The sequence below is a fragment of the Peromyscus leucopus genome, chromosome 14, assembly GCF_004664715.2.
Source record: "Peromyscus leucopus breed LL Stock chromosome 14, UCI_PerLeu_2.1, whole genome shotgun sequence".
NCBI lineage: Eukaryota > Metazoa > Chordata > Mammalia > Rodentia > Cricetidae > Peromyscus > Peromyscus leucopus.
The window spans coordinates 91,001,999-91,025,973 of record NC_051075.1 but is presented as its reverse complement, the minus strand read 5'-3'; the positions used below and the strand labels follow the sequence as shown (position 1 = coordinate 91,025,973).

At 47.0% G+C, this 23,975-nt stretch overlaps 1 protein-coding gene across 1 annotated transcript; it reads left to right on the top strand.

Annotated features, from left to right (window-relative positions):
• Positions 1-7,992: 7,992 nt before the first annotated feature.
• Pygo1 (pygopus family PHD finger 1) lies at positions 7,993-23,799 on the top strand. Its single transcript, XM_028865415.2, has 3 exons — positions 7,993-9,060; positions 20,678-20,763; positions 22,520-23,799. The coding sequence occupies exons 1-3, from the start codon at positions 9,012-9,014 to the stop codon at positions 23,639-23,641; spliced, it is 1,257 nt and encodes a 418-aa protein (XP_028721248.1). The 5' UTR covers positions 7,993-9,011; the 3' UTR covers positions 23,642-23,799.
• The last annotated feature ends 176 nt before the right edge of the window (positions 23,800-23,975 follow it).

Here is a 23,975-nt window from a genome sequence, read left to right as displayed (position 1 = left end):
TCTGATTGGACAACTCTGAAGCTTCCCATCGACCTTGCCTCTCTTCATCAGCCTGGGTATCTCCTAGGATACTCCAACCTTTTTGCCTGCTTTATCTTCTAATTCTTTTCCTCGATGGTTTAGACCCCAAAGCTCTAGTTTGTTCTGATTTCTGGATCAAGACTGGCCTTGTTTCAATTTTGAAGAACGACTTCTAATTCCACCCTAACGTTCAGCATTTCTTCAGCAGAGGGAAAGCAGTTTCCGATCATAGGATGATAGCCAGGATGAGATGTGGAATATGGGGAAGTTAACTGTCCTTGAACTCAGCCTCTGAGTGTGAGATTAAAGGGGTTACATCCCCCTGCCCCCAGCCTCATCTTTCATTTTTAACAAAGGAACTCTTTTCTTGCGTCGGCCAGCTTCGCTCCTTCGATTATCTGCAAGGTTATACAGATTCCCTTACGTTTCTGTCTCAGCCATATTTTATAATGGAGAAACACATCTTGACTTAAACATTTAGAAAGAGTGTTAATTACTTTTCCTATTGAACTCCCTTCAAAAACCAAAAGCCACTCTTGGTTGCTCGGTGTTACAGAGTTTCTTATTTGCCACATTCTACTTCCTCCATTCCATTCCCAAACTAAAACCCTTTCCTGATGGGAAGCCTGAACACAGACATTGCCTTAGCCACTTGGTAGAGTTTAGGACAGGTATTAAGAAAATCTGTCTGTCTGTTACTGTCGTTGGACAAAAGTTTATGTCTGTATGTGTAGGAATTTTTTTTTCTATTTCAAAGATGTGAATTTAATGAAGTGTGGGAGCCAGTTAAGTTATTTTATGTCGTGGGTGTTCTGGGTCCTGCCACTCTCTTGCTTCCTTATAAGGGCAGCATTTGCTGGCTTCCTCGTGGACTGTGGAGCTGAGTACATTCGATTTCTACTTGACTCAGGGGACCAGCTCTGCAGACTCCATCGTATGAAGAAAGTGAATGTCTGCCTTGATTTTTGAATGTATTTCTTAAGATGTCTTCTTAAAACATATTTTTTTGTTTAATGATGTGGGTTTGTTTTCTTTTCCTAGCATGATAGCAAATATTTCTTAGTATCCCTACCCCGCCCTGGGTAGTTTATATTCTACCCCACAGGTCATGCCAAAAAATGAATAAAAGTTTAAATGCCAAAATGTTTATGAAAACTGCTGTCTACATACTGATTGATTGCACAGTTTAAATAAAAATTTTCCTTGGTTAAAAAAAAAAACAGAGGCACGTGTTTTCCTTTTTGGGGACTAGAGACTAGATATCTGTGGTTTATAGAATGGTTGTATGGAATGATTTTTTAGGTGTACTCCTGCTTAAGGCCTCCCTCTAAGAATTGTAGCCATGTGGCATTTACTGAATAACAGCAAGAACACACACCTTTCCCATTCTTGATGATTGATGCACATTGAAGTAGCAAATATTATGTGACCCAAGGCTGTGGGCACCTTCAGACACACAAAGCTTTGACTCCAGATGAAGAAGATGCTACTGTGAGAGTTTGGAATGGGAAAAAGAGCCGGAGCACCTTCTCAGGAAGGTCATCTAGAGATGGAGCTGCAGGGATGCTCAGTGGTTCAAAGTGTGCCAGCCAGGTGACCTGAGTTTCATACTGGAACCCATGTAAAGATGAAAGGGGAGAGGTGACTGTACAAAATTCTTCTCTCACCTCCACGGGTGTGACGGCACTATATTCACATGTCTTACACACACAATAATAATTTTTTTTATTGTTTTTTAAGACAGGGCTTCTCTTTGTAGCCCTGGCTGTCCTGGAACTCTCTCTATATAGACTAGGCTGACCTTGAACTCAGAGATACACTTGCCCTTGCCTCCCAAGTGGAATTAAAGGCATACACCACCAACTGCCCAGCAAATTTTTGATTTTTTAAATCTAAGTGTATAGAAATTTAACAAGCTTGAGTTAATTAACACAAAGCCCTGAAGTAAAGAGAAAATATAACCTTTATTACTTTAATTTTTAAGGATACATATTTTTATGTATATGAGTATTTTGCCTGCAAGTGTGTATGTGCCTACTGTCCACTGAAGAGAGAGCCTGGTCTCCTGTAACTTGAGATACAGACAGTAGTGAGCTACCATGTGGGTGCTGGGAAATGAACTTGGGTCCTCTGCACAAGCAGCAAGTGCTCTTAACCACTGAGCAGTCTCTCCAGCTCCGATTTATTTTTAAGTGTGTGTGTGTGCACGCGTGTGTGTTTGTACGTGTACGTACGCACATGCATGTGCTCTTATGTGCAGGTGCCCACGTAGGTCAGAGGCGTTGGATCATCGCCTAGAGTTAAAGTTAAAAGTCGTGGGCTGCCCAATGTAGGTGCTGGGAACAAAAGTTGGGTCCTCTGTAAGGGTAGTAAACACCCTTAACCCCAGAGTCATCTCTCCAGCCCAAACACACACTTTTGAATATACAGGATTGCCCTTGCTAGAAGTCTGAGTAAGTATCAGGGTGGAAATCCTACAGGCCATGTTCTCTAACCCCACGGTAATGAGATGAAACATTCATTATGAAAAGAAAGATGCTAGACATTTTGAAGTTTTGAAACACTTCTAAATAATCTATGAGTTTAAACATCGAGATGAGAATAACATAGAACTCAATGAAACTAAAACACCAGGGGATATAGCAGCGGAGCAGTGACCAGGCATGTGGAAAAAATGAACAGAAAGAACAAGAACTTGTGGGTACAGTAAACTAGTACCTAGGCACATAACTTAAATACTTAGCAAGAAATACAGGGGCTGGAGAGATAGCTTAGTGGGTGTTCCTAGGAAAGTCCTAATCTTCAAATCCCAATTGGTGGAAAATGTAACTGAACTTGACACAGATGTTTGTGATTTTCAGGCTTCAAAGCTCTCACATTCTGGCTCCAGGTCACAGTTCAGCTCCCAAGTCTCTTCTGTGGCCCTACTCAGGCCCTGCAGCGGCTTGATTATAGAAAATTTTTCTTTTCTGCATTGACTTGTGTGAATTGTGTTGGCTCCAAGAAGACCCTTTAACAACATGACATGGATAAATCATGAAAACAGGCTTTTAAAGGCTTGAAATAGGCACATTTCTTGCCTTTTAAAAAGAGATTTCATAAGCTGGACAGTGATGGCGCATGCCTTTAATCCCAGCAATCGGGAGGTAGAGGCAGGTGGATCTCTGTGAGTGCGAGGCCAGCGTGGTCTGCAGAGCTAGTTACAGGACAGTCAGGGATACACAGAGAAACCCTTTCTCAAACAAACAAACTAACAAACAAAGATTTCATAAAATGCCAGTCATTCCATATTTAGAGTGTTGTTTTTACATCAAGACTTGCCCCGTTTCTTACCTAGTTCTGCCTTGCCGTGCTTCATTCACAAATATTCATACATCTTGCTTACTCATTCTTAAAACATTTTCTCAAGCTGCAATCTGACTATGCTGGCAGTATTTATGCCCTGGAAAAAAAAAATTCTTCCTTTTCCTATTGCTGTAAAACCCAGAGCAAGCCGGGCGGTGGTGGCGCACACCTTTAATCCCAGCACTTGGGAGGCAGAGCCAGGAGGATCTCTGTGAGTTCCAGGGAAACCCTGTCTCAAAAAAAACAAAAACAAAAAACAAACAAACAAAAAACAACCCAGAGCAAAGCAAGGCAAGAACCCTGTTTGACTGCCATATTGATGTCGTCACTTATAGGGTGTCTTTTCTTTTCTTTTTTTTTTTTTTGCATTTATGTTATATTTTTTGGTTTTTCTAGACAAGGTTTCTCTGTGTAGTTTTGGTGCCTGTCCTGGAACTTGCTGGCCTCAAACTCACAGAGATCCACCTGCCTCCGCCTCCCGAGTGCTGAGATTAAAGGCGTGCACCACCACCGCCCGGCCATTTATATTACATTACATGTAATATATCTTGAGTATGTTCTTTCCCCTCTCCCCAAGTCCTCTCAGGACTTCCCAATCTCCCCAGCCACCCAACTTCAGGTTTCTCTCTCTCTCTCTCTCTCTCTCTCTCTCTCTCTCTCTCTCTCTCTCAGAATGAAAGAAAGAAAGAAAGAAGGAAGACAAAACCTCAAACTATAACGACAGCTAACAAAAAGCACACAAAATCCATAGAGTCCTCCGAGTTGTCAGCTCTTCTGAGCACGAGCCTGCCCTGGGGCGGGGTGGTACAGAGGCTGACATCTCCTCTTGGTCCCCTTAACAGTCTGATTGCAATTTTCCATTTCCTCTTCATTTCCATAGCTTTTCTCTCTCTCCGTCTAACCTTGAAAATGTGTGTTGGCCTGAATTCTATTCCTGGCTGTCCTCCTGGGTTCTGGGTGACTCTTCATTTGGGTCTGTAGCCTGGGTCCGTCCAAAGCGCTGAGATCGTGGCTCTGAACAGTGGAATCTGCTTCCTTTTTGCACATCTCTGAGTGAGAGGTGTGATGAAGATCAGCTCTGGAACTCAGAGCCGAGTCTCATGGATTTGACCACAGCCAGGTGGAGGGACATTTTTGGGAGGAAGTCTATCGTATTGGGAACATGAGAGTAATAGGGTTGGGTGGAAAAAGCCTGTATTAGGGACTTGTCTATGCTGTAACAAAATGCCTAACCAAAGCAGTGTAAGGAAAGCAGGGTTTGTTTGGCTCACAGGCTGAAAGTACAGTCCATCGTGGTGCACCTGTCACGAAGCTGGAGCATGAGGCACCCAGTCACATCACATCCTCAGTCAGGAAGCAGAAAGACAAGCTAGTGTTCAGCTCCCTTTCTCTTTATTCAGTCCCAGACCCCGGGAAATAGGATGCTGCTGCCCTTGATTAAGGAGGGTCTTCCATCTTAGTTAATGTAATCTAATTCTTCACAGATGTGCCCTGACCAGTGTCTCCTAGCTGATCCTAGATCCTGCCAAACTGACAGTTTTCTCCATGTCTGCATGGCTGTGTCAATATGATGCTATTTCAGCCTTCCTTTGACATTTAAAGGTTTGTATCCATGATGTTGGATCGGCGTGCTGAGGCACTGTGACAGCTTTTCATTGGGGTCTGGCATTTCCCAGATGAACGAAAGCGGAAGGATATGCCAGACATGCAAGTGTGAAGAGTATGTGTATAATTGTGTAAAAGCACCATTCCTTCCTGTCTTCCTACCCCCACGAGCCTCAAGGATGAGAACACATGTATGCTTTGAGTGACAGTCCCAGTTTGCTCTGCCTTTTGTGTGTCCATATAGTAACCCACTCCTACCGTGATCCTAGGATTGACCAAATACATTTCTTTAACCAATGAGACACAAGCCCAGACTTGGAAACTGCTCACATAGTGTGGTTTGCCTTCCCTTGGTACTCTTGCAAATCTTGTAAGCATTATCATCTGAAAGAGTGCGGACGGAGGAGCCGGCTGGAGGCTATCCCACAGCCGGGTTATGATGCTTGCTTATTGCTCCTGCTCAAAGCCATCTCCTTACCAGCAGGAGGCTTTGGCCACCACCAACTGACCACAAATTCCTGGTTCCCTCTGTGGTGCTACAAAAAGCCATTCTAGCAGAGTCCATCACAGATGGCCTGTCCACAGAATTATAAACAACTAAATGGTAATTTAAACCACTGAGTTTGGGGTGATTATATATATAGCACGGGTGCACACTAACTTATACATGCCATCAATGCGGATGTGACCCCCAAGCAGTGGTACGCGAATGACCTGAGGTATTATGAATTCAGTAAGTGGATCTCCCTGTCACCCAACCTCAGTCCCTGGCCATCCAAAACCGGGCTCACCTTCACCCCACGTCACCACCACAGGCTTCTTTTCCCATGTCCAGTCTCACAAGGACAAGGCTGGAAGCAAACTCAGGACTGGAGCCTCATGCAATGTACTTGTCGACTGGCACAATCCCCTGAACTCCTTTGCCGCATCTCCGTGTACGAGGCCCCCACTCACTTCTTGGATAACATTTCATAACTGGTATTGTTTAGAAGGCGTCTCCTTCATAATTCAGGTGCCCTTGTGGTAGCAATCGGAGGCCTTGAAGAGCTCATCAGACCATAAAGATGCCTCCTGCACAACTTGAATTAGGTGCTGTCTTAGTGCTATGACTGGGATAAAAGGCCCCAATAGAAGCAATTGAAGAAAGGAAGGGGCCGGGCGGTGGTGGCGCACGCCTTTAATCCCAGCACTTGGGAGGCAGAGCCAGGCGGATCTCTGTGAGTTCGAAGCCAGCCTGGTCTACAGAGCAAGATCTAGGACAGGCACCAAAACTACACAGAGAAGGTTTTTGTCTCAAAAAAACAAACAAAAAAGAAAGGAAGGAAGGAAGAAAGAAAGAAAAAGAAAGAAAGAAAGAAAGAAAGAAAGAAAGAAAGAAAGAAAGAAAGAAAGAAAGAAAGAAAGAAAGAAAGAAAGGTAGGTTAATTCTGGCTCATAGGTCAAGGCACAGTCCATCATGGTGGGGAATTCAAAGCATCAGGAGCTTGAAGCAGCAGGTTACATCATATCCACAATCAGGAAACAGAGTCATGGATGCCTCCTAGAGCTTAGCTCTTTCTCCGTTTTATTTTAGTTTAGATTTTGAGACAGGGTCTTGTTGTATAATCCAGGCTGGCCTGGAACTCACTATGTAGACCAGGCTAGCCTTGAATTCACAGAGATCTGCCTACCTCTGGCTACTAAATGGTGGGCTACCATGCCATTTAAAAAAAAGATTTATTTATTTTTATATGTATGAGTGTATGTATGTATGTATGTATGTATGTATGTATGTATGTATGTGAACCATCTCTGGTGTGAGGTTACCAGGTGCCTGGTACCTGGGGAGGCCAGAAGAGAACATTGAATCCGTGGTCCTGGAGTAACGGATGATTGTGAGCCAATATGTGGGTACTGGGAACAAGCTCTTGTTGTTGTTTTTCAAGACAGGGTTTCTCGGGGTATCCCTGGCTGTCCTGAAATTAGCTCTGTTGACCAGGTTGGCCTTGAACTCACAGAGATCCACCTGCCTCTGCCTCCTGAGGTGTGTACCACCGCTCAGCTAGCAAGCTCTTAACTGATGATCCACTTCTCCAGCCCCTTGGCCTTTTTTTTTTTTTTTTTTTTTTTTTTTTTTTTTTTTTTTTTGACAAGGTTTCTCAGTGAGCCTTGTTATTGTGTTGGGTAGACTGGTCAGTCAATAACCTCCAGGGATCTATCCTCCAACTTCCCAGTCCCAATTATGGATACGTATCAATGCCCAGTTTTTATATGAGTGCTGGGGAACCTAACTCAGTTTCTCAAGCTTGTCTGACAGGCAATCTTCAGTATTCTTGGTTGTTTGCTTGTTTGTTTTTTGGAAACAAGGTCTCAAAATGCAGCTTTGGCTGGCTTCTAGCACAGACATCCAACTGTCTCTGCCTTCAGAGTGCTAGGATTATCGGCATGTGCCACCACAGGCTAGGGCCAGGCTATTCTGTTTCTAAAGCAGATTCCACTAATGTAGGGTTTTACCTTGGTCATTGCCCGCACACTTGGAAGAGTTCTGTAAGTCTTGTGTACAGAAAGATGAGCCTCCCGTTTGGTTAGCTACAGGTCCTCCTGTGCTTAAGGAGTACTTGTCTAAGATTAGATGTAGAAACAAACCGTGTTCTATCTGATGGAAGAGTAGTCTGCAGCTAGTTTCTCTTAGTACAGTAACTGGAAAACCTAACAACAAACCGGGAAAACTCATAAAAGTACATCAAAGAATGTCAGAGCTAGAAGACACCTTAGAGAAGAAGTCCCGCTCACTTGGTAAATCAGAACCCGAACCTCTAAAGCGTGTGCCTCAGTTGTAGAATGTGCACTTCTAGTCGAATTTGATTTGCAGTCTCCTTGGGTTGGCGTGGGGGAATCTCCCTACAACTAATCTATGTGAGTTCCCCTTTCCCGATGCTCTTCTGGTGTTAATTCCATACGCTTTGTGTTGAAGAGCCCAGTTATTACATCTCCAAGGCAGGGGGCGTTGCAGAAACGCGAGTTCGAACCATGGGCACGGAGAATGTGGGGCGTCCATACACCCACCCAGAACTGTGCCGCTTTCTCAAACAAAGTTTTCCTGACATCTGACTGCGAGGCTAAGATGCCTGCTGTGGCTGGGATGAAGTTGCGAGCTGCTGTTTCCTCGGGGAGTCTGGGGCCGGGCTGGGTGTGCAGAGAGGCGTGGAGCCGGGGGTCTTTGGGCCTGAAGGGCAGAGAGCAGCCCTGGGCGCAGAGGACCTGGACGCAGAATTGGGGGGTTTGGGGCCTTGGAGGGCGGCGGGGAGCGCAGAGCAGGACGTTGCGCCCTTGCGCCCTTCATAGGGTGCGCGGAACCAGGGAGTCTTGGGCCTTGGAGGGCAGCGGAGAACGTGGAGCCCGAGCTGCGGGGCGCGGACGGGAGACGCAGAGCCGGGGGTAATGGGCCTTGGAGGGCGCGGGGACCCCGGCGCATAGGGGCTCGGGGTGAGCGCAGGGCCTGGCGCGCACGGTCCCGGAGCGCAGCGCAGCCTGCCAGCGAGGCCGCGGCCCCGGAGCTCCGTGCGGGTGCGAGTGAGGGTGCGGGGCTCCGCGCGCCCTGGGTCCCCGCCCCCGAAGCCCGGCCCCGTGCTGGGTTGTGGAGCACAGGCGGGGCGGGGAGGCCGCGGGGCCGCGCCACGTCCCCCGAGCGGCCGCTGCAGGCCGGGGGCTTTTGTGTCCGCGGAGGCCGCGTCTCCCCCGCGCGCGGGCGGAACGCAGCGCAGCGCGGCCCAGGGCGCGCGTATTTTGCGGGCCGGGCGCGGGCGCCGCCCCCAGGCCGCGGCCCTGAGCCCGGCTGAGCCCCGCGAGTGTGCGGAGCCCCGAGGCCTCGGCCGCCTCCCAAACTTTTCAAAGTCGGCCCGCGGCCCGGCAGGCCTGGGCTCCGAGCTCGGCCGGGAGGACCCCGGGGACCAGGAGGAGGACCCGGAGGACCAGAAGGAGGACCCGGAGGAGGAGGGGCCACCGCATCAAAGACGCCGGCTTCCCGCGGCCCGGGGGCGAGCCATGCGCGGCGGTCGGTAATGTCAGCGGAACAGGACAAGGAGCCCATCGCGCTGAAGAGAGTTCGAGGTAACCGAGCCGGGTCGGGAGGAATAGGGGAGCGCGGGCCCACCGGGAAGCCACCGGGGCGGCCCGGGCCTAAGTGCGCGGCCCCAGGCGCGCGGGGTCCCCACTTTGTGTGCAGACGTGCGGCGTTCAGCATCCCTTCCTACCCCGCTCCTCTCCTGCTGCCCACCATACAGCACAATAGACACCTCGGGGTGGAAAAGAGACACCCGCGAACAATACCCACCCCCCCACAAAACTAAGTTGCACTGCTAGAGAGTTGAGGCGCTTGGAGGAAGCACCTCCCTCCAAAAGGCAACACATATTCACTATATTTTCCTTTAGTTTAGGGAGAGAAACTAGATACATTCAGAAGGCGTTTTCTTTATTAACCAATAAGATTAAGAAACAAATCATCCAAAAATCAGCTTTCTGCATCATTGGTTTTCTTCCTTGGGAACTAGTGAGGAATTCTAATGCCTCTTACTGCCTCGGAAAAATCAGAGAGAAGGATGCACTGAACAAAAGGCACTGCACGGAAGTTTAAAGCACATACACACCACCAAATGCCATCTGGGAATGTGTGGATGTCCGCCAGCTCTTATTTCCAGCTCTGGATGGGTTTCTAAGTCTGAGAGTCTCAAAGTTTGTTCATTGTGCAATTATTTGTTGACCATGTACTATGTGCTAGGTACTGTTCTTGGCACAGGTTGAAACAGCGAGTAAAGAATGTAGATGTTCTTCACGCAGGAGTGCACACACTCGGCAAACAGCACACATGGTAAAGTACCGTGCAGAATATGAAACCCCAGGATGGGGGTAGAAGAGACCACTTGGGGAGGGGAGGCAGGGAGTATGTAGAAGGTGACCAAAGGTTCGCCTGGAAGATGGGCTGACAGGAAGATAGCACAAGCCCTGTCTTTCCTGGGGGAAGGGCACTCCAAGGCACCAAAGGTGCAGCGGACTGAAGTCTGGCTAGCCTGTGTATCCAAGCAATGTCAAGGAAGCTGTGGTAACTGTGGCAGGGTGAGCCAGGGCAGCCAGAACTTCCAGGTGTGGTGGGCCAAGGGTAGGGGAGTGTGTCTTGAGAGTCATGAAGACCTTGACTTTTGTCAGCTGTGGTCGGTAGGCCGTTAGTTCCAATATTCTGGAGGGAGAGGCATGTGAGTTTGAGGCTAGCCTGGTCTACACAGTGAGTTCCAGGCCAGTTAAGGCTACATACTGAAACCCTGTCCAAAAAAAGAAAGAAAGAAATGAAATGAAATGAAAGAAAGGAAGACTTCAGCGTTGACTCTGAGACAGGACTAGACAGTTTTGCGAACAAAACAGTGAATGAGTTTCTCATAGGGTTTATCTCGGTGTAAGCCTGAGGGGAAGGGCTGGAGCAGGGAGGCTACTGCAATAAGCTATTCACCCAAACAAAGGTAAGGTGCACATAAATCAATAACTAGTAAGATAAATTTCCATTTGACTTCACGGACTAAAGGCATCCTTTGGTGTCTCGGGTTACTGTGACTCCAGAGTGAACACAACCTAACTGCCTCGTGACACCAATGTGTGGGATCTGAAAGATGGTCTCTCAAATATTTAGGTAGAGTTCCCCTTTCTGGAGCTTGGGGCATGGCTCAGTGGGCAAAGCACATGCCCAACAAGTGCAGAGACCTGAATCCAGGTCCCCAGCACCTAGGTAAAGCCCAGGAGGGTGTGGCAGCTCCCCTGTCATTCTGGCAGGTGGAAGGGGAGACAGGCGATCCCCAGAGCAAGCTAGACCAGCTGACTCGGTGAGCTTTGGTTTCAGGTGAGAGACCCTGCCGAAATACATATGTTGAAAAGCAATCAAGAATCACCCCCTGGCCGGGCATGGTGGCATGGGTCTTTAATCCCAGCACTCCGGAGGCAGAGGCAGGCAGGCGGATCTCTGTGAGTTCGAGGCCAGCCTGGTCTACAAAGTGAGTTCTAGGATAGCCAGGACTGTTAGACAGAGAAACCCTATCTTGAAATACAGGAAATAAAAAAATCAGCCCCTGTCCTCCATGTGCACAGAAGCATGCAGAAAAAGAGAAATGGATTTTTTTAGACACTTAAGCAAAAGTTTTAACTTAGAGCAGAGCATTGCTTTTAAAGGCTTGATGTCCAGACAGCCTTCCATTTGGTGGACTTTGTTGTTGTTGTGGGTTTTTGTTTGGTTGGTTTTTGGTTTTGGGTTTTGTTTTGTTTTGAGACAGAGTCTTACTATGTAGCCCTGGCTATCCTGGAACTGACTATGTAGATCAGACTGGCTTGGAACTCACAGAGATCCTCCTGCCTTTGCAGGGAGCTCTGGGATTGAAGGTGTGTACCACGGTACCCCGATTGGTGAAATACCATAGACCTGTTTTGTTTGTGATTAGGAGTTGCGAAAGCCTTTAAGGCTGAGACCTTTCTGAGATGCACTTTCCCCCTGAGATTTTTGCAGTACAATTTTGCCTATTATTATAAATTGCTTTGGGGCTAAAGGAAAGGAAAGAGCCCTCAGGTTTATGCCTTTGATCTTAGCTGTCTGTCCTAGCCAGATGTAATCCTAAGTGACATTTGTCAGCATCTGACCGTGAGGGTAAGAACACAGGTAATCCTGCATATTGTTACAGTAGCAGCATTCAGTCCCGCAAACAGCAGGGAGTTGGCTCAGTTTTCAGCTCCAGAATATTCTAAGAGTTAAATCCCAAACTACAGGAATGACTTTTAAAAACACACAGTCAATATTTTCACTTCATGGAGAATGTTTTTATAATAACTTATTTCCAAATACATTAATTTAACAGACATTTTGGGATTGGTTCATAATCCATTAATGCTTTGTATTCGTTTGCTGTTGTTTTTGTTTGTTTGTTTGTTTAAAAAAAACAGGTTCATGTTATGTGGTTCAAGCTGGTTCAAACTCCAGGCAGTCCTCCTGCCTCAGCCTCCCAAATGTGAGGACTGCAGGCATGCATGAGCACAGCCAGCTACTATCTGAGCTTGTCTGAAGCACAATTCTATTGAAATTAGCTGCCCTGGGACGTCTGTTGTAATTATATAGTTGTCTGAGACTTTGAAAGTGTGGCTTTTGAAGGCCATAGACGCTTGAGCAGGGCTTCTCAGAATGTCCTGCCCACTTGTCCTTTACTGGTAGACCTTTGTAATGGTCATGTGTTTATTTCATGTGTATTACAAAGATTTCATTGAATTCCTGGCTTAAGTAAGATTTGCATACATATATGTATGTATCTGCCATACATAGACACATACTTCAATTAAAATGAACCTTTTTTAAAGAGATTTATTTCAAATTATGTGTATATATGGGGGGGGTGTCTGTGCACATGAGTACCAGTGATCTTGAAAGCAGAAGGGCATGGATGCCCTGGAGCTGGAGTTACAGTTATGAGCAACCTGATAATGGGTGATAACCGAGTCTTGTCCTCTGCCAGAGCAGTATGTGCTCTAAACCACTGAGCTCTCTCTCCAGAACCTTAAATGAATTGTTGAGAAAGCAATAGAATGCTGGGTCTGGTGGCGCACACCTTTAATCCCATCACTCAGGAGACAGAGGCAGGTGGATCTCTGTGAGTTTGAGGCCAGCCTGGGTTACAGAGTGAGTTCCAGGACAGCCAGGGCTGTGCAGAAAGACCCTTGTTTCTAAAGAAGCCTTCACTTTTTTTTCTCTAAACAATGATTGATTTCAGCTGTAAATGAGGAGAGAGAGAGAGAGAGAGAGAGAGAGAGAGAGAGAGAGAGAGAGAGAAGGGGAGAGAGAGGGAGAGAGAAAGGAATATAAAATATAGGAATATAGGATAGGGGCTAGAGAGGTGGCTCAGTGGTTTCAGGTGCTCACTGCTCTCACAGAAGACCCACGTTGAGTTCCCAGCACCCACGTTGGATGGCTTACAAGGGCCTGAAATTCTAGCTCCAGGGGATCCAATGCCTCTTGCTTCCCAAGGGCACCTGCACTCATATTCAAACACACTTACACATACACATATACTTAAAAATAAATCTTACAAAAACTCAAGATGGCTGAGCAGGTGAAGGCAATTGCTTTGTAAGCCTAATGACCTGAGTTGGATTCATGGAACCCACGAATAGGTAGACGGAAGAAAACTGATTTAAAAATGTATCCTTTGACTGACACATGTATGCTGTGGCATGTCTACGCCTGCACACACAATGAATGAATGAATGAATGAGTGAATGAATGAATGAATGAATGAGAAACTAATATAGGTAGAACTTATATTTGATAAAAGTGAGATGTTATTGACTGAGGAGTTCACTACACCATGCTCTGTAGATCCACAGCATCATAATAAGCCTAGTGTGGTGGCACATGCCTTTATCCCAGCACTCAGGAGGCAGTAGTAGACAGATCTCTATGAGTTCAAGGCCAGTCTGGGCTACAGAGTGAGTTAAAGGAAAGGAAAGAGCCCTCAGGTTTATGCCTTTGATCTTAGCTGTCTGTCCTAGCCAGATGTAATGCTAAGTGACATTCGTCAGCGTCTGACCGTGAGGATAAGAACACAGGTAATCCTACATATTGTTACAGTAGCAGCATTCAGTCCCGCAAACAGCAGGGAGTTGGCTCAGTTTTCAGCTCCAGAATATTCTAAGAGTTAAATCCCAAACTACAGGAATGACTTTTAAAAACACACAGTCAATATTTGCCAGTGCTATTAATTGAGAGACCCTGTCTCAACAAAACAAAACAAAATAAAAACAACAACAACCAACACCATGGTGGGGGACAAGTTCAAGCTCATCCATGGCTACGAAGTGAGTTAGATGTCAGCTTGTAGTACTTGACACACTGTCTCTACAAAAACAAGAACATCAAAACCAATTCTCATGGAGGATTCATCTTGGGGAACCCTAAGAAAATAGAAGAAGAGAAACAGACATTCCGAACTGAAGAAGGAGCAGTGAGCATTCACGCAGTTCGGCAGTAACGTAAGAGACAAGGGTGATGTTAAGGAGACAATAACAGAGAAGTGCCACCAATGTACTAACTGTCGACGTTACTGATAGACAGTATCTGGAGGAATGTGCGGAGGGTTAGGATTGAGATTGGAGAAGTAGGGGTAGAAAGGCTAGTGGAAGAACAGGTCAAGGTTTCCCGGTTTAACATTGGACCGTGTACGGCTCAGTACACCATCGGGAATCTGAGCTTGGCTCTAAGTCTACTGACTATACCCCGCCCCCCCAGGGTATTCCAGTGTGTGCAGTGAATATGCCTGACATGGCTTGTAACTGAAGCCAATCATTTAAGCCAGAAATAGAAATTTGGAAGTCGTAGGTAAACAGGTGAATGCTAATTAATGTCTTGGGAACACACAAGCTTACCCGAGAGAACAGTGAGAAGAGCCTTGAGGTCACGAACTTGAAAAACACTAACATTTGGGAGACAGATGGGGAAGACTCAGAAAGGCAGAGGGAGGGAGATAGATGGGGGGAGAGAGAGAGTGGGGGAGAGAGAGAGAGAGAGAGGGAGAGAGAGAGAGAGAGAAGAAGGAGGAGGAGGAACTCTAAGAGAATATGTCACATGCGTAGAAAGAAGAGTGGATATATGAGGGATACATGGATGAATTTTGGTGTTTTCAAAAGATTTATTTATTATTATGTGCAGGTGTGCACACCTGCACAAATTTATGTGCAGTACATGCGTGCAGAGGCAAGAAGGCGACATTGAATCCCTGGAACTGGGGTTATAGGCAGGTGTGAGGCACCATGTGGGTGCTGGGACCTGAAACCAAGTCCTGTGGAAAAGCAGCCAATGCCCTTTCTTTGTTTTGTTTTGTTCTTTGAGACAGGGTTTCTCTGTGAAATCCTGGCTGTCCTGGAACTCACTCTGTAGACCAGGCTGGCCTCGAACTCGCAGAGATCCATCTGCCTCTGCCTCCCAGAGTGCTGGGATAAAGGTGACCCAGCTAGTAGAGTCTTACTATATAACCTTGGCCAGCCTGGAATCCACTATGTAGATCAGGCTGGCCTGGAACTCATGGAGATCTACCTCCCTTCTGCCTCTAGTGCTGGGATTCAATGTCTGTGCCATTTTGCTCAGCTGGGGCATTCATTTTTTAAAGATTTCTTTTTCTCTGTGTCCATGTCGTCCCCCCTGACCCACCCCCCATGCCGCTGCCCATGTCCTGTGCGTGCACACAGGACCCTCCATTGCCAGAAGGAGCATTGTCTGCCTTGGAGGTAGAGCTCCAGGCATTGCCAGGCCCCTGGCATGAGGATTGCTCACGAACTCCTGTGCTGACAGCCGTTAGTGCCCTCAACTGTGGAGCTCTCTCTGCAGCCCCCTGGGTTGTGTCTTTAACATGTTGGATGGAGGTTGCCTGTTTTATTCTTGGTTGCCAAGGTATCTGACAGAACCCTCATGGGATGAAAGGTTTGTTTCGGCCAAGGGTTTGGAAGGTCTCATAGTGAGGAAGGGACAGCAGTAGTCAGATGTGGGGGAGGCTCCGTCACCCAGTGCAGACAGAGAGAGAGCTGGACCAGGGTCAAGAATGAACCCGGGCATGGTGGCGCACGCCTTTAAACTCAGCACTCGGGAGGCAGAGGCAGGCGGATGTCCCAGGTCAAGGCCAGCATGGTCTACAAAGCAAGTTCCAGGACAGCCAGGGCTACACGGAGAAACAAAAGAAGTCGTGTGTGTGTGTGTGTGTGTGTGTGTGTGTGTGTGTGTGTGTGTGTGTGTGACACCTACTTGTGCCAGCAAACTCCCCTCCTTCAGCGTAGCACACAAGCTGGGTGTAGTGGCACAGACCTGTAATCTGAAGACTGAGGCAGGAGAATCTTGAGTCCCAGGCTAGCCTCAGCTACATAGGGAGATCCTGTCTCAAAACAAAACCAGAAAGGGCTTATTTCTGATTCAGACAGTAACAGTGTCCATCCTCGAGCCAGACAGGGTGTTCTTTTTCCTGGTAGCTGAAATGTCTCCCTGTTCCCACACAGTATGGTCACAGTCTCCTTCTTTGAGCCCTCTGCCTTCCTTGCCTTCCCGAACGGATTCCTTGCTGCAGATTCGCTTCCCTCTCTGGCTGTTGCAAAGCCCTGGCTTCCCCTTTTGCCCGTATTCATCCGTATCACAGCCACTTCTTAGCGTGCCACCTGCCATGACAGAGGACCAAGTGCTCTGCCAGACGGTCTAAATGGATGCTCCTGTGTCCCTCAGTCACCCTGTCTGTCAGTTAGTTGTTATTTCAGTAGGGTTTACATTTATGAAACTGATGCTGGGATGGAGAGATGGCTCAGTGGTTAAGAGCACCTACTGCTCTTTCAGAGGACCCAGGTTCAGTTCCCAGCACTGTGTAGCCTAGATTGGCCTCCAATTCATGATCTTCCTACCTCTGCTTCTCAAAAGTATTGAGGTTATAGGTGTGTGTCCCCCATGCTAGGGCTTTGGTATGTGTCATATGATACACACAAAAATGGGATGGCTTCTGGTGTCGTTTAGTCTGGAGGACAGCAAAGTGAGGAATACCGTGTGGGCTCCTGCTGTGTGCCTGGCACGTTCCATGGCTTGGTGTCTCTTATTTTTTATTTTATTTTTTTTTGGTTTTTCGAGACAGGGTTTCTCTGTGTAGCTTTGCGCCTTTTTCCTGGAACTCACTTGGTAGCCCAGGCTGGCCTCGAACTCACAGAGATCCTCCTGGCTCTGCCTCCCGAGTGCTGGGATTAAAGGCGTGCGCCACCACCGCCCGGCTTTTGGTGTCTCTTATACTCAGTGCAAAATGGGCAGATTACTGATGGGGACTCTTAAAACTTTTATGGGTATGAATGTTTTGCCTGGATATATGTAACTACATGGATGTGTCATGCCCACAGAATCAGAAGATGGCATCAGATCCCTTGGATTACAAATCCAAGGTGTGACCCAACATGTGGGTGCTAGTAATTGAACCTGAGTCCTCTGCAAGAACAAGTCCTCTAAACCATTTAGCCATCTCTCCAGCCCACATCCTCTTTTAAGACAGGGTCTCACTATGTAGTCCTGATTAGCCTGGAATTCACTATGGAGACCAGGCTGGTCTCGAACTCACAGAGATCTGCCATGGTACACCTGTATATGCTCTTGTGCTCTCGCTCTCTCTCTCTCTCTCTCTCTCTCTCTCTCTCTCTCTCTCTCTCTCTCTCTCTCTCTCTCTCACACACACACACACACACACACACACACAAAATAACAACACATAGTACATAAATAAATAAATGTAATGAAAATTTAAAAAAATAGACCAAGTTGAAGGGGCTATGAAACCATATTCTCAACTTCCAAAGCAGAAATCTAAAAATGAAAAAAAAAAATACTGGGAATAACTCAGTAAGGCCCTGAGTTCAATCCCCAGCTCCACTTAAATAAATAGAACTAAGTAAAATATAACTTTTCCAACTTAATGTTTATTAAAGTGTCTTTTCTTAAGCCCTAGAGGCTCTTCTAGAAACTCTCTTGTGCTGGAATGTGGCTCAGTTAACAAAGGTTGACCCTGCTGAGCACGCAGGGTCCTGGATCCCAGCCCCAGTGTTGCGTTATTTCCGAGTGGTGATAGGTGCCTGTAGCCCCAGCACTGGGGAGGTGGAAGCAAGAGGGTCAGAGTTCAAAGTCATCCTCATCTACATGGTGAGTTAGTGGCCAGCCTGGGCTACACAAAACCATGTTCCAGAAAGAAAGAACAAGAAAGTAAAAAACAAAAGGAAAAAGGAAAAGTTTCCCTTAACGAAGAAAACACTACTCTTCAGTTTGCTTTCTTTTAGTTTTGTGAAATGCTAGTAAATCTCAAATGGTAATGCTATTCCTTCAAAAGTCTTGCCTTGTGGGGCTGGAGAGATGCTGAGGAGTTGGATCACGGGCTGCTCTTCTCAAGGACCTGGGTTGGATTCCAGGCACCCACATCAGGGCTTCCAGCTGCCTGTGACTCCAGTTCCAAAGGATCTGATGCCTTTTTTGGCCTCTGTTTGCACTGCATACATGTGGTATACAGACATCTATGTGAGCAAAAGACTTATACACAATTAAGAAAAAATTTAATAGTTTTATGTGCATTGGTGTTTTCCCTGCATTAATGTCTGAGTGAGGGTGTCAGGTCCCTTGGAACTGAGGTTACAGAGAGTTGTGAGCTGCCTTGTGGGTGCTGGGAATTGGACCCAGGTCCTCTGGAAGAACAGCCAGTGCTCTTAACCACTGAGCCATCTCTCCAGCCCCCTAAATCATTAAAAGAATATTTTTAAGGTTAAAAAAATAGTGTCTCGATTGAAGTGTCAGTGTATACTCAGGAGGGAACAGATCCACTGACAGCAAGCCAGACATCCGAGGCACGTGAACTTCATGGCTGTGTCTGGCCGGTGGGATGTGAGATGCTTTGCAATTGGTATCTGATCTGGGGACAGAAACCACTCACTTAAACCAAGTCCTTAACAGAGGCAAATGGAAGCGCCACAGTGGGATATTACATTTTCATGGAGGTGGCAACTATAGGTAGCAGCCACCGGCAGGCAAGCCAGCCTTGCCTGCCGGTGGACGACTAGATCACAATGTGTTTGACAAACTTGTGGAAACAGGAACTTAATATGAATAAGCACCTTGTCTTCCAATTCACAGGAAACAAACAAAAACATGTTAGTTATTGCAAGGGAACAAAGGTTGTGAAATCCGGGCACCTCACACCTTCTAGGCAGGAAACATTCATCATACCTATAATTTTGTTTATTACATGTATTTGTGTGTGTGTGTGTGTGTGTGTGGTGTATCTGAGGGGTGTATGTGTGTGTATATGCGTGTGGCATGTGGCGTGTGGCGTGTGGCGTGTGTGTGTGTGTGTGTGTGTGTGTGTGTGTGATGTGTGTGGTGTATATGTGTGTATATCTGTGTGGGGTGTGTGTTGAACTTTGTCTCTGGCTGGGAGTGCTGTCTTAGGGGGTGGGACATAGAGGGGCTGTTCCTCTGAGAGCTGTATCTGAGCCTCTGTTTCTGAATCGCTCTCAGCATCTTGTTTACCTTGAGGTCTGACATTTCCTCCCTCTGCCCACCATAGTGACCGAGTGCCTGGGCAAGCAGCTGTGACTGAGCCTCTGAAACTGTGAGCTGAGTTATAAGCAAGTGCTTTCTCACAACAAGAGAATAACACGGCAGGTTACATGTAATAGATTCTGGCTGTTGGTGGGATGGTTCAGTGGGTAAAGGCGCTTGCCACAGCCTGACAACCTGAGGTTGGTCCCCTGATTCCCCAGTGGAGAGAACCAACTCTCTCAACTTGTCATTTGACCCTCACACGTCCTGTGGCGTGCCTTCAGACCCTCCAGACATAATGTATCCTGTACACACATGAAGTAGTAATAGGGACAAAACCAAAGTCATCAGTAAAATAGAGCTTGTCAGTAGTCTCAGTGACATTTCCTTCCCTTTAATCTTTTAGGGACCTCGACTTAGGCCAAACTGGGATTGGTGGCTTTGATGCTGAAAAGAATGTCAGGGTTAGTCAGCATGGAGAAGAGTTGGATTTCTCTTTCCTTGTTTCTCTGTTGTTGTTTTGTTTGTTTGTTTTTTGAGACAGGGTCTCTCTACGTAGACCAGGCTATTATGGAACTTGTTCTGTAGCCCAGGCTGGCCTCAAACTCACAGAGATCCGCCTGCCCCTGCCTTCAGGGGGACAGGGATCAAAGGTGTGCACCACCACACCTGGCTAGAGTTGGAGATTTTTATTCACGCTACCTGAATGTAGACGTGGAGTGTGGGAGTTAGGAGAAAAACTGATGCCAGCCCAAGGGTAGTGTGGGCACGTCAAGAGAGAGCCCAGTTCATCAGCTTTGCTCTAGTTTCATGAGCCACCGTAGCGGCTTGACTGCAGCCCTTTTGGCCATCCCTCTCCCTTTTCTGTCCTAAGTGGAATTACAGGACGCTCCAGAGCTGCCTAGGATGAAATTATACTCTGCTGAGGGGAAACCCGGAGCCGAGAGAGTAGCAAAGGGCTTGAGAGCCGTAGGTTTACAGTTTAGAGCGATTACGGCCTGCAGCAGTTGATGCTGGGGAAGGGGCTCCTACCCAGCTTCCTGTCCCCCTAATTTTCCGTCTTTGTATCCTGCCTTAATAATATTACTATGAGATATGCCGGCGGTGGTGGCGCACGCCTTTAATCACAGCACAGGGAGGCAGAGCCAGGCGGATCTCTATGAGTTCAAGGCCAGCCTGGTCTACACAGCAAGTTCCAGGGCAGCCAAGGCTACACAGAGAAACCCTGTCGGGGGGGTGGGAAGCAAAACAAATTACTATGTATTGGTGAAATTATTAAGGCCACTCCACGTAGTTAAAAGGGAGGTTTATTTTGTGGTGTAACTTACAAGTTTACAGAGTCTGGGAAAGGCGTGGCGCAGTCTGGCCGTGTTCTCTGGAGAACTCTGCTCGGTGTACCTCCAGTGTCCAGGGTCCAGGAACCAAGAGAGCCGGCACATCTGGATCTCGGGTCTTCAGCGTCCTCTCTTGTCCCTGCCTTGTAGGGGTGACAGTTACCGAAGCCTCAATGGGGGTTGGAACTTCCAGACCAAAGCTGGAATGGCTGCCCACTACAGCTATGAGATATATGAAACAGTTTCACTTCCAAGTAGGAATATTATCAGGATTTTTTTTTTTCAGGTGGTGATAGCGGACTGGATGGGTTAGGAGGACCAAATATACAACTAGGAAGCCCAGATAAGAAGAAACGCAAGGCCAGCACACAGGTAAATTAACTCTTTTTTTCTTTTAAAATTATTTTTATTTATTTATTCTTTAAGATCTGTTTTGTTTGTTTTTAATTGTGCGTCTATGTGCATGTGAGGGCAGGTTCCCAGGGAGGCCAGAAGAGGGCATCCTATCTCCCAGAGGTGAAGTGACAGGCAGCTGTGAGCCACCCGAAATGTGTGCTGGGAACTGAACCCAGGTCCTCTGGAAGAGCAGTAAGTGCTCTTCAACACGGAGCCACCTCTCCAGCCCCCATGTTTTTAGTAACAATTTTCACTTATTGGTGTGATCACGTGGCTAAGTGAATTGTTACATTTAGCCCTGTGCTTTGCTTCCTGTCTGCTTCAGAGCCTAACAGGGGTGTGAACTCAATGTGCTATGTGTTAGGCTAGCCTGTAGTTCTATTTAAGGATTTTCCAACAATTTCAACTTGAAGTAATTGCTCTGTTATTATAGCAATCAATGTTGTGTGGTATCATGGTGGGAGTGCCCTTTGCTGTAACTTGTGATTGTAATAAAAATTATACACATAGAATTTTATGGTTTTCGATTTATTTGTTTATTCATGTTTTTATTTATGTGTGTATGAGTGTTTGCCTGTGTGTAGGTCTGTGCACCATGTGCATGCAGTGCCCCTGGAGGCCAGAAGAGGGCACTGGATCACCTGGAACTGGAGTTACAGAGGGTTGTGAGTGCCATGTGGGTGCTGGGAACTGAACCCCAGTCCTCTGCCAGAGCAGCAAGTGCTGTTACCATGGAGCTGTCTCTCCAGCCCTGCCTTATGGTTTTATTTGCTATACACTGAAGCACTCTTCTGGTGCTAATGACTTACTCTGATAAGAATCTAAGTTATAGTTTGTTTCCATTTTGGTCAGTGTCTGTTAAATCTGAAGTGTAACCATTATTTTTCTATTAAGAGATGTAGAGATTAGATCTTTGAGAATGCTTTAACTCTGGCTCTCTGGACATAAAAAAAAAAAAAACTTGGGATCTGTTTATCATTAGCTAGCTTTGTGGCTATTTGGGGTATAAGAAGTGTTGTGATTAGAATACTTTAGTGTTTTAAGAGAGATTTTAGCTATAGGCAAGCATACACATGAAAGTTGTGGTAGGCTTTTTAAAAATGATGTGTTTATTTTTATTTTATGTGTGAGTGAATGGTGTGCACATATGTCTGTGTGTCTGGTGCCTTTGAGACAAGAAGAGGGTGTCAGATCCCCTGGATCTGGAGTTACAGGCAGTTGTGAGCCACCATGTGAGTGTTGGGAACGGAACCCACGTCCTCTGGAAGAAGAGCCAGGGCTCTTAACTAATGAACCATCTCTCCAGCCCAATGATAGGCTGTTTTTTTTTTTTTTTTTTTGAGAGTTAAATGGAGTTTGAAATAGCAGTGGATTTGAGCTATAAAAGTACGCCTCATTTCCGTTCCTAAATGAGAGAAACATATATTTTAAAAATGATTTATTTTAAATTTTGTATATATGCATGTGACTATTGTGGGTATGTGCACCTGAGTTCAGGTGCCGGTAGAGGCCTGAAGAGGGCATCAGACCCCCTGAAGCTGGAGTTACAGATGCTTGTGAACACATCCTGGGCACCAAATTTGGGTCCTCTAGAAGGACAATTGAAAATACTGAATTTTCTTACTACTGTAAGAGAAATTTGAACAACACCAGATTCTGGGTGCTGAGCCCAACCGTTACACTGGCCTCTTGCATCAAGACTGTCTCTTTTTCCTTTACGTTCTCTTTGCAGGGACCTTCCTTTCCTCCGTTGTCCGAGTATGCACCACCACCAAATCCAAACTCCGACCATCTAGTGGCTGCCAATCCCTTCGATGACAATTACAACACTCTCTCCTACAAACCTCTGCCTTCGTCCAATCCCTATCTCAGCCCTGGTTATCCTGGCTTTGGAGGCTACAGCACGTTCAGAATGCCACCCCACGTCCCCCCAAGAATGTCTTCCCCGTACTGTGGTCCTTACTCACTCAGGAATCAACCCCATCCATTTCCTCAGCATCCCTTGGGCATGGGCTTTAACCGGCCGCATGCTTTTAACTTTGGGCCGCACGAGAATCCGAGTTTTGGAAACCCACCGTACAATAACGTGCTGACGCAGGACATTAACATGCCGGGTCAGCCTTTCAGACAAAGTCCTGCGGAGAACTTCAGTCCGATTCCCCCGCAGAATGCTGGCCAGGTACCTAACCCTGACCTGCCACCTAATTTTGTCCCTGGAAACAATTCAAATTTTACCTCACCGCTAGAATCTAATCACTCTTTTATTCCGCCCCCAAACGCGTTTGGCCAAGCAAAAGCGCCACCTCCCAAACAAGACTTTCCTCAAGGGACGACCAAAACCGCGAATCAGAATTCCTCTGCCCACCCCCCTCACTTAAACATGGAGGACGCGGTCAACCCGAGTAACGTGGAATTGAAAAATGTCAACAGAAACAATGCCGTCCAAGAGAACAGCCGTTCGGGCAGTGCCGAGGCCGCCAACAGCCATGCCAACGGGACCCAGAACAAGCCGCGGCAGCCCCGGGGGGGCGCAGCCGAGCTGTGCACGCCCGACAAAAGCCGCAAGTTCGCCCTGCACCCGGGCCGCCACGGCCACTCGTCCTCTGACCCGGTGTACCCGTGCGGGATCTGTACCAACGAAGTGAATGACGATCAGGACGCCATCCTGTGTGAGGCCTCGTGCCAGAAGTGGTTTCACCGCATCTGCACCGGCATGACGGAGACGGCCTATGGGCTCCTGACGGCCGAGGCCTCTGCCGTGTGGGGCTGTGACTCGTGCATGGCCGACAAGGATGTCCAGCTGATGCGCACCCGAGAGGCCTTCGGTCCGCCCGCCGTGGCCGGTGATGCCTAACCACGGCCGTCACCCAACCTGGCTTCCTTTCCTCCTCCGTGCAGAACAGAGATTTGGTGACATAGGAGTTTCATGTTTGACATTTTTTTTTTTTTTGGAAATGGCACATACAAAAATATTACATTTTAGTTCTTACTAACATGGCGATTCATCTTGTCGAGTTTGTTGTCTTAAATGAGATGGATGTGTGTGTGTGTGGGGGGTGCTGTAGAGACACTTATAAATAAATGTTCATTGTTATTTATCAGAAACATAAAAGCCTCTTGAAGCTTCAAAATAATATATGACAAAGGTAGGCAAGTTTTAACTTTTAAAAGTCAGTCATTTAAAAAAA

Excerpts from the sequence above, each read along its gene's own strand:
- Pygo1 (XM_028865415.2), top strand. The coding sequence starts at position 9,012 with ATGTCAGCGGAACAGGACAAGGAGCCCATCGCGCTGAAGAGAGTTCGA. Across the intron at positions 9,061-20,677 it reads CGCGCTGAAGAGAGTTCGAG|GTGGTGATAGCGGACTGGAT; the intron begins GTAACCGAGCCG and ends TTTTTTTTTCAG. Across the intron at positions 20,764-22,519 it reads AACGCAAGGCCAGCACACAG|GGACCTTCCTTTCCTCCGTT; the intron begins GTAAATTAACTC and ends TTCTCTTTGCAG.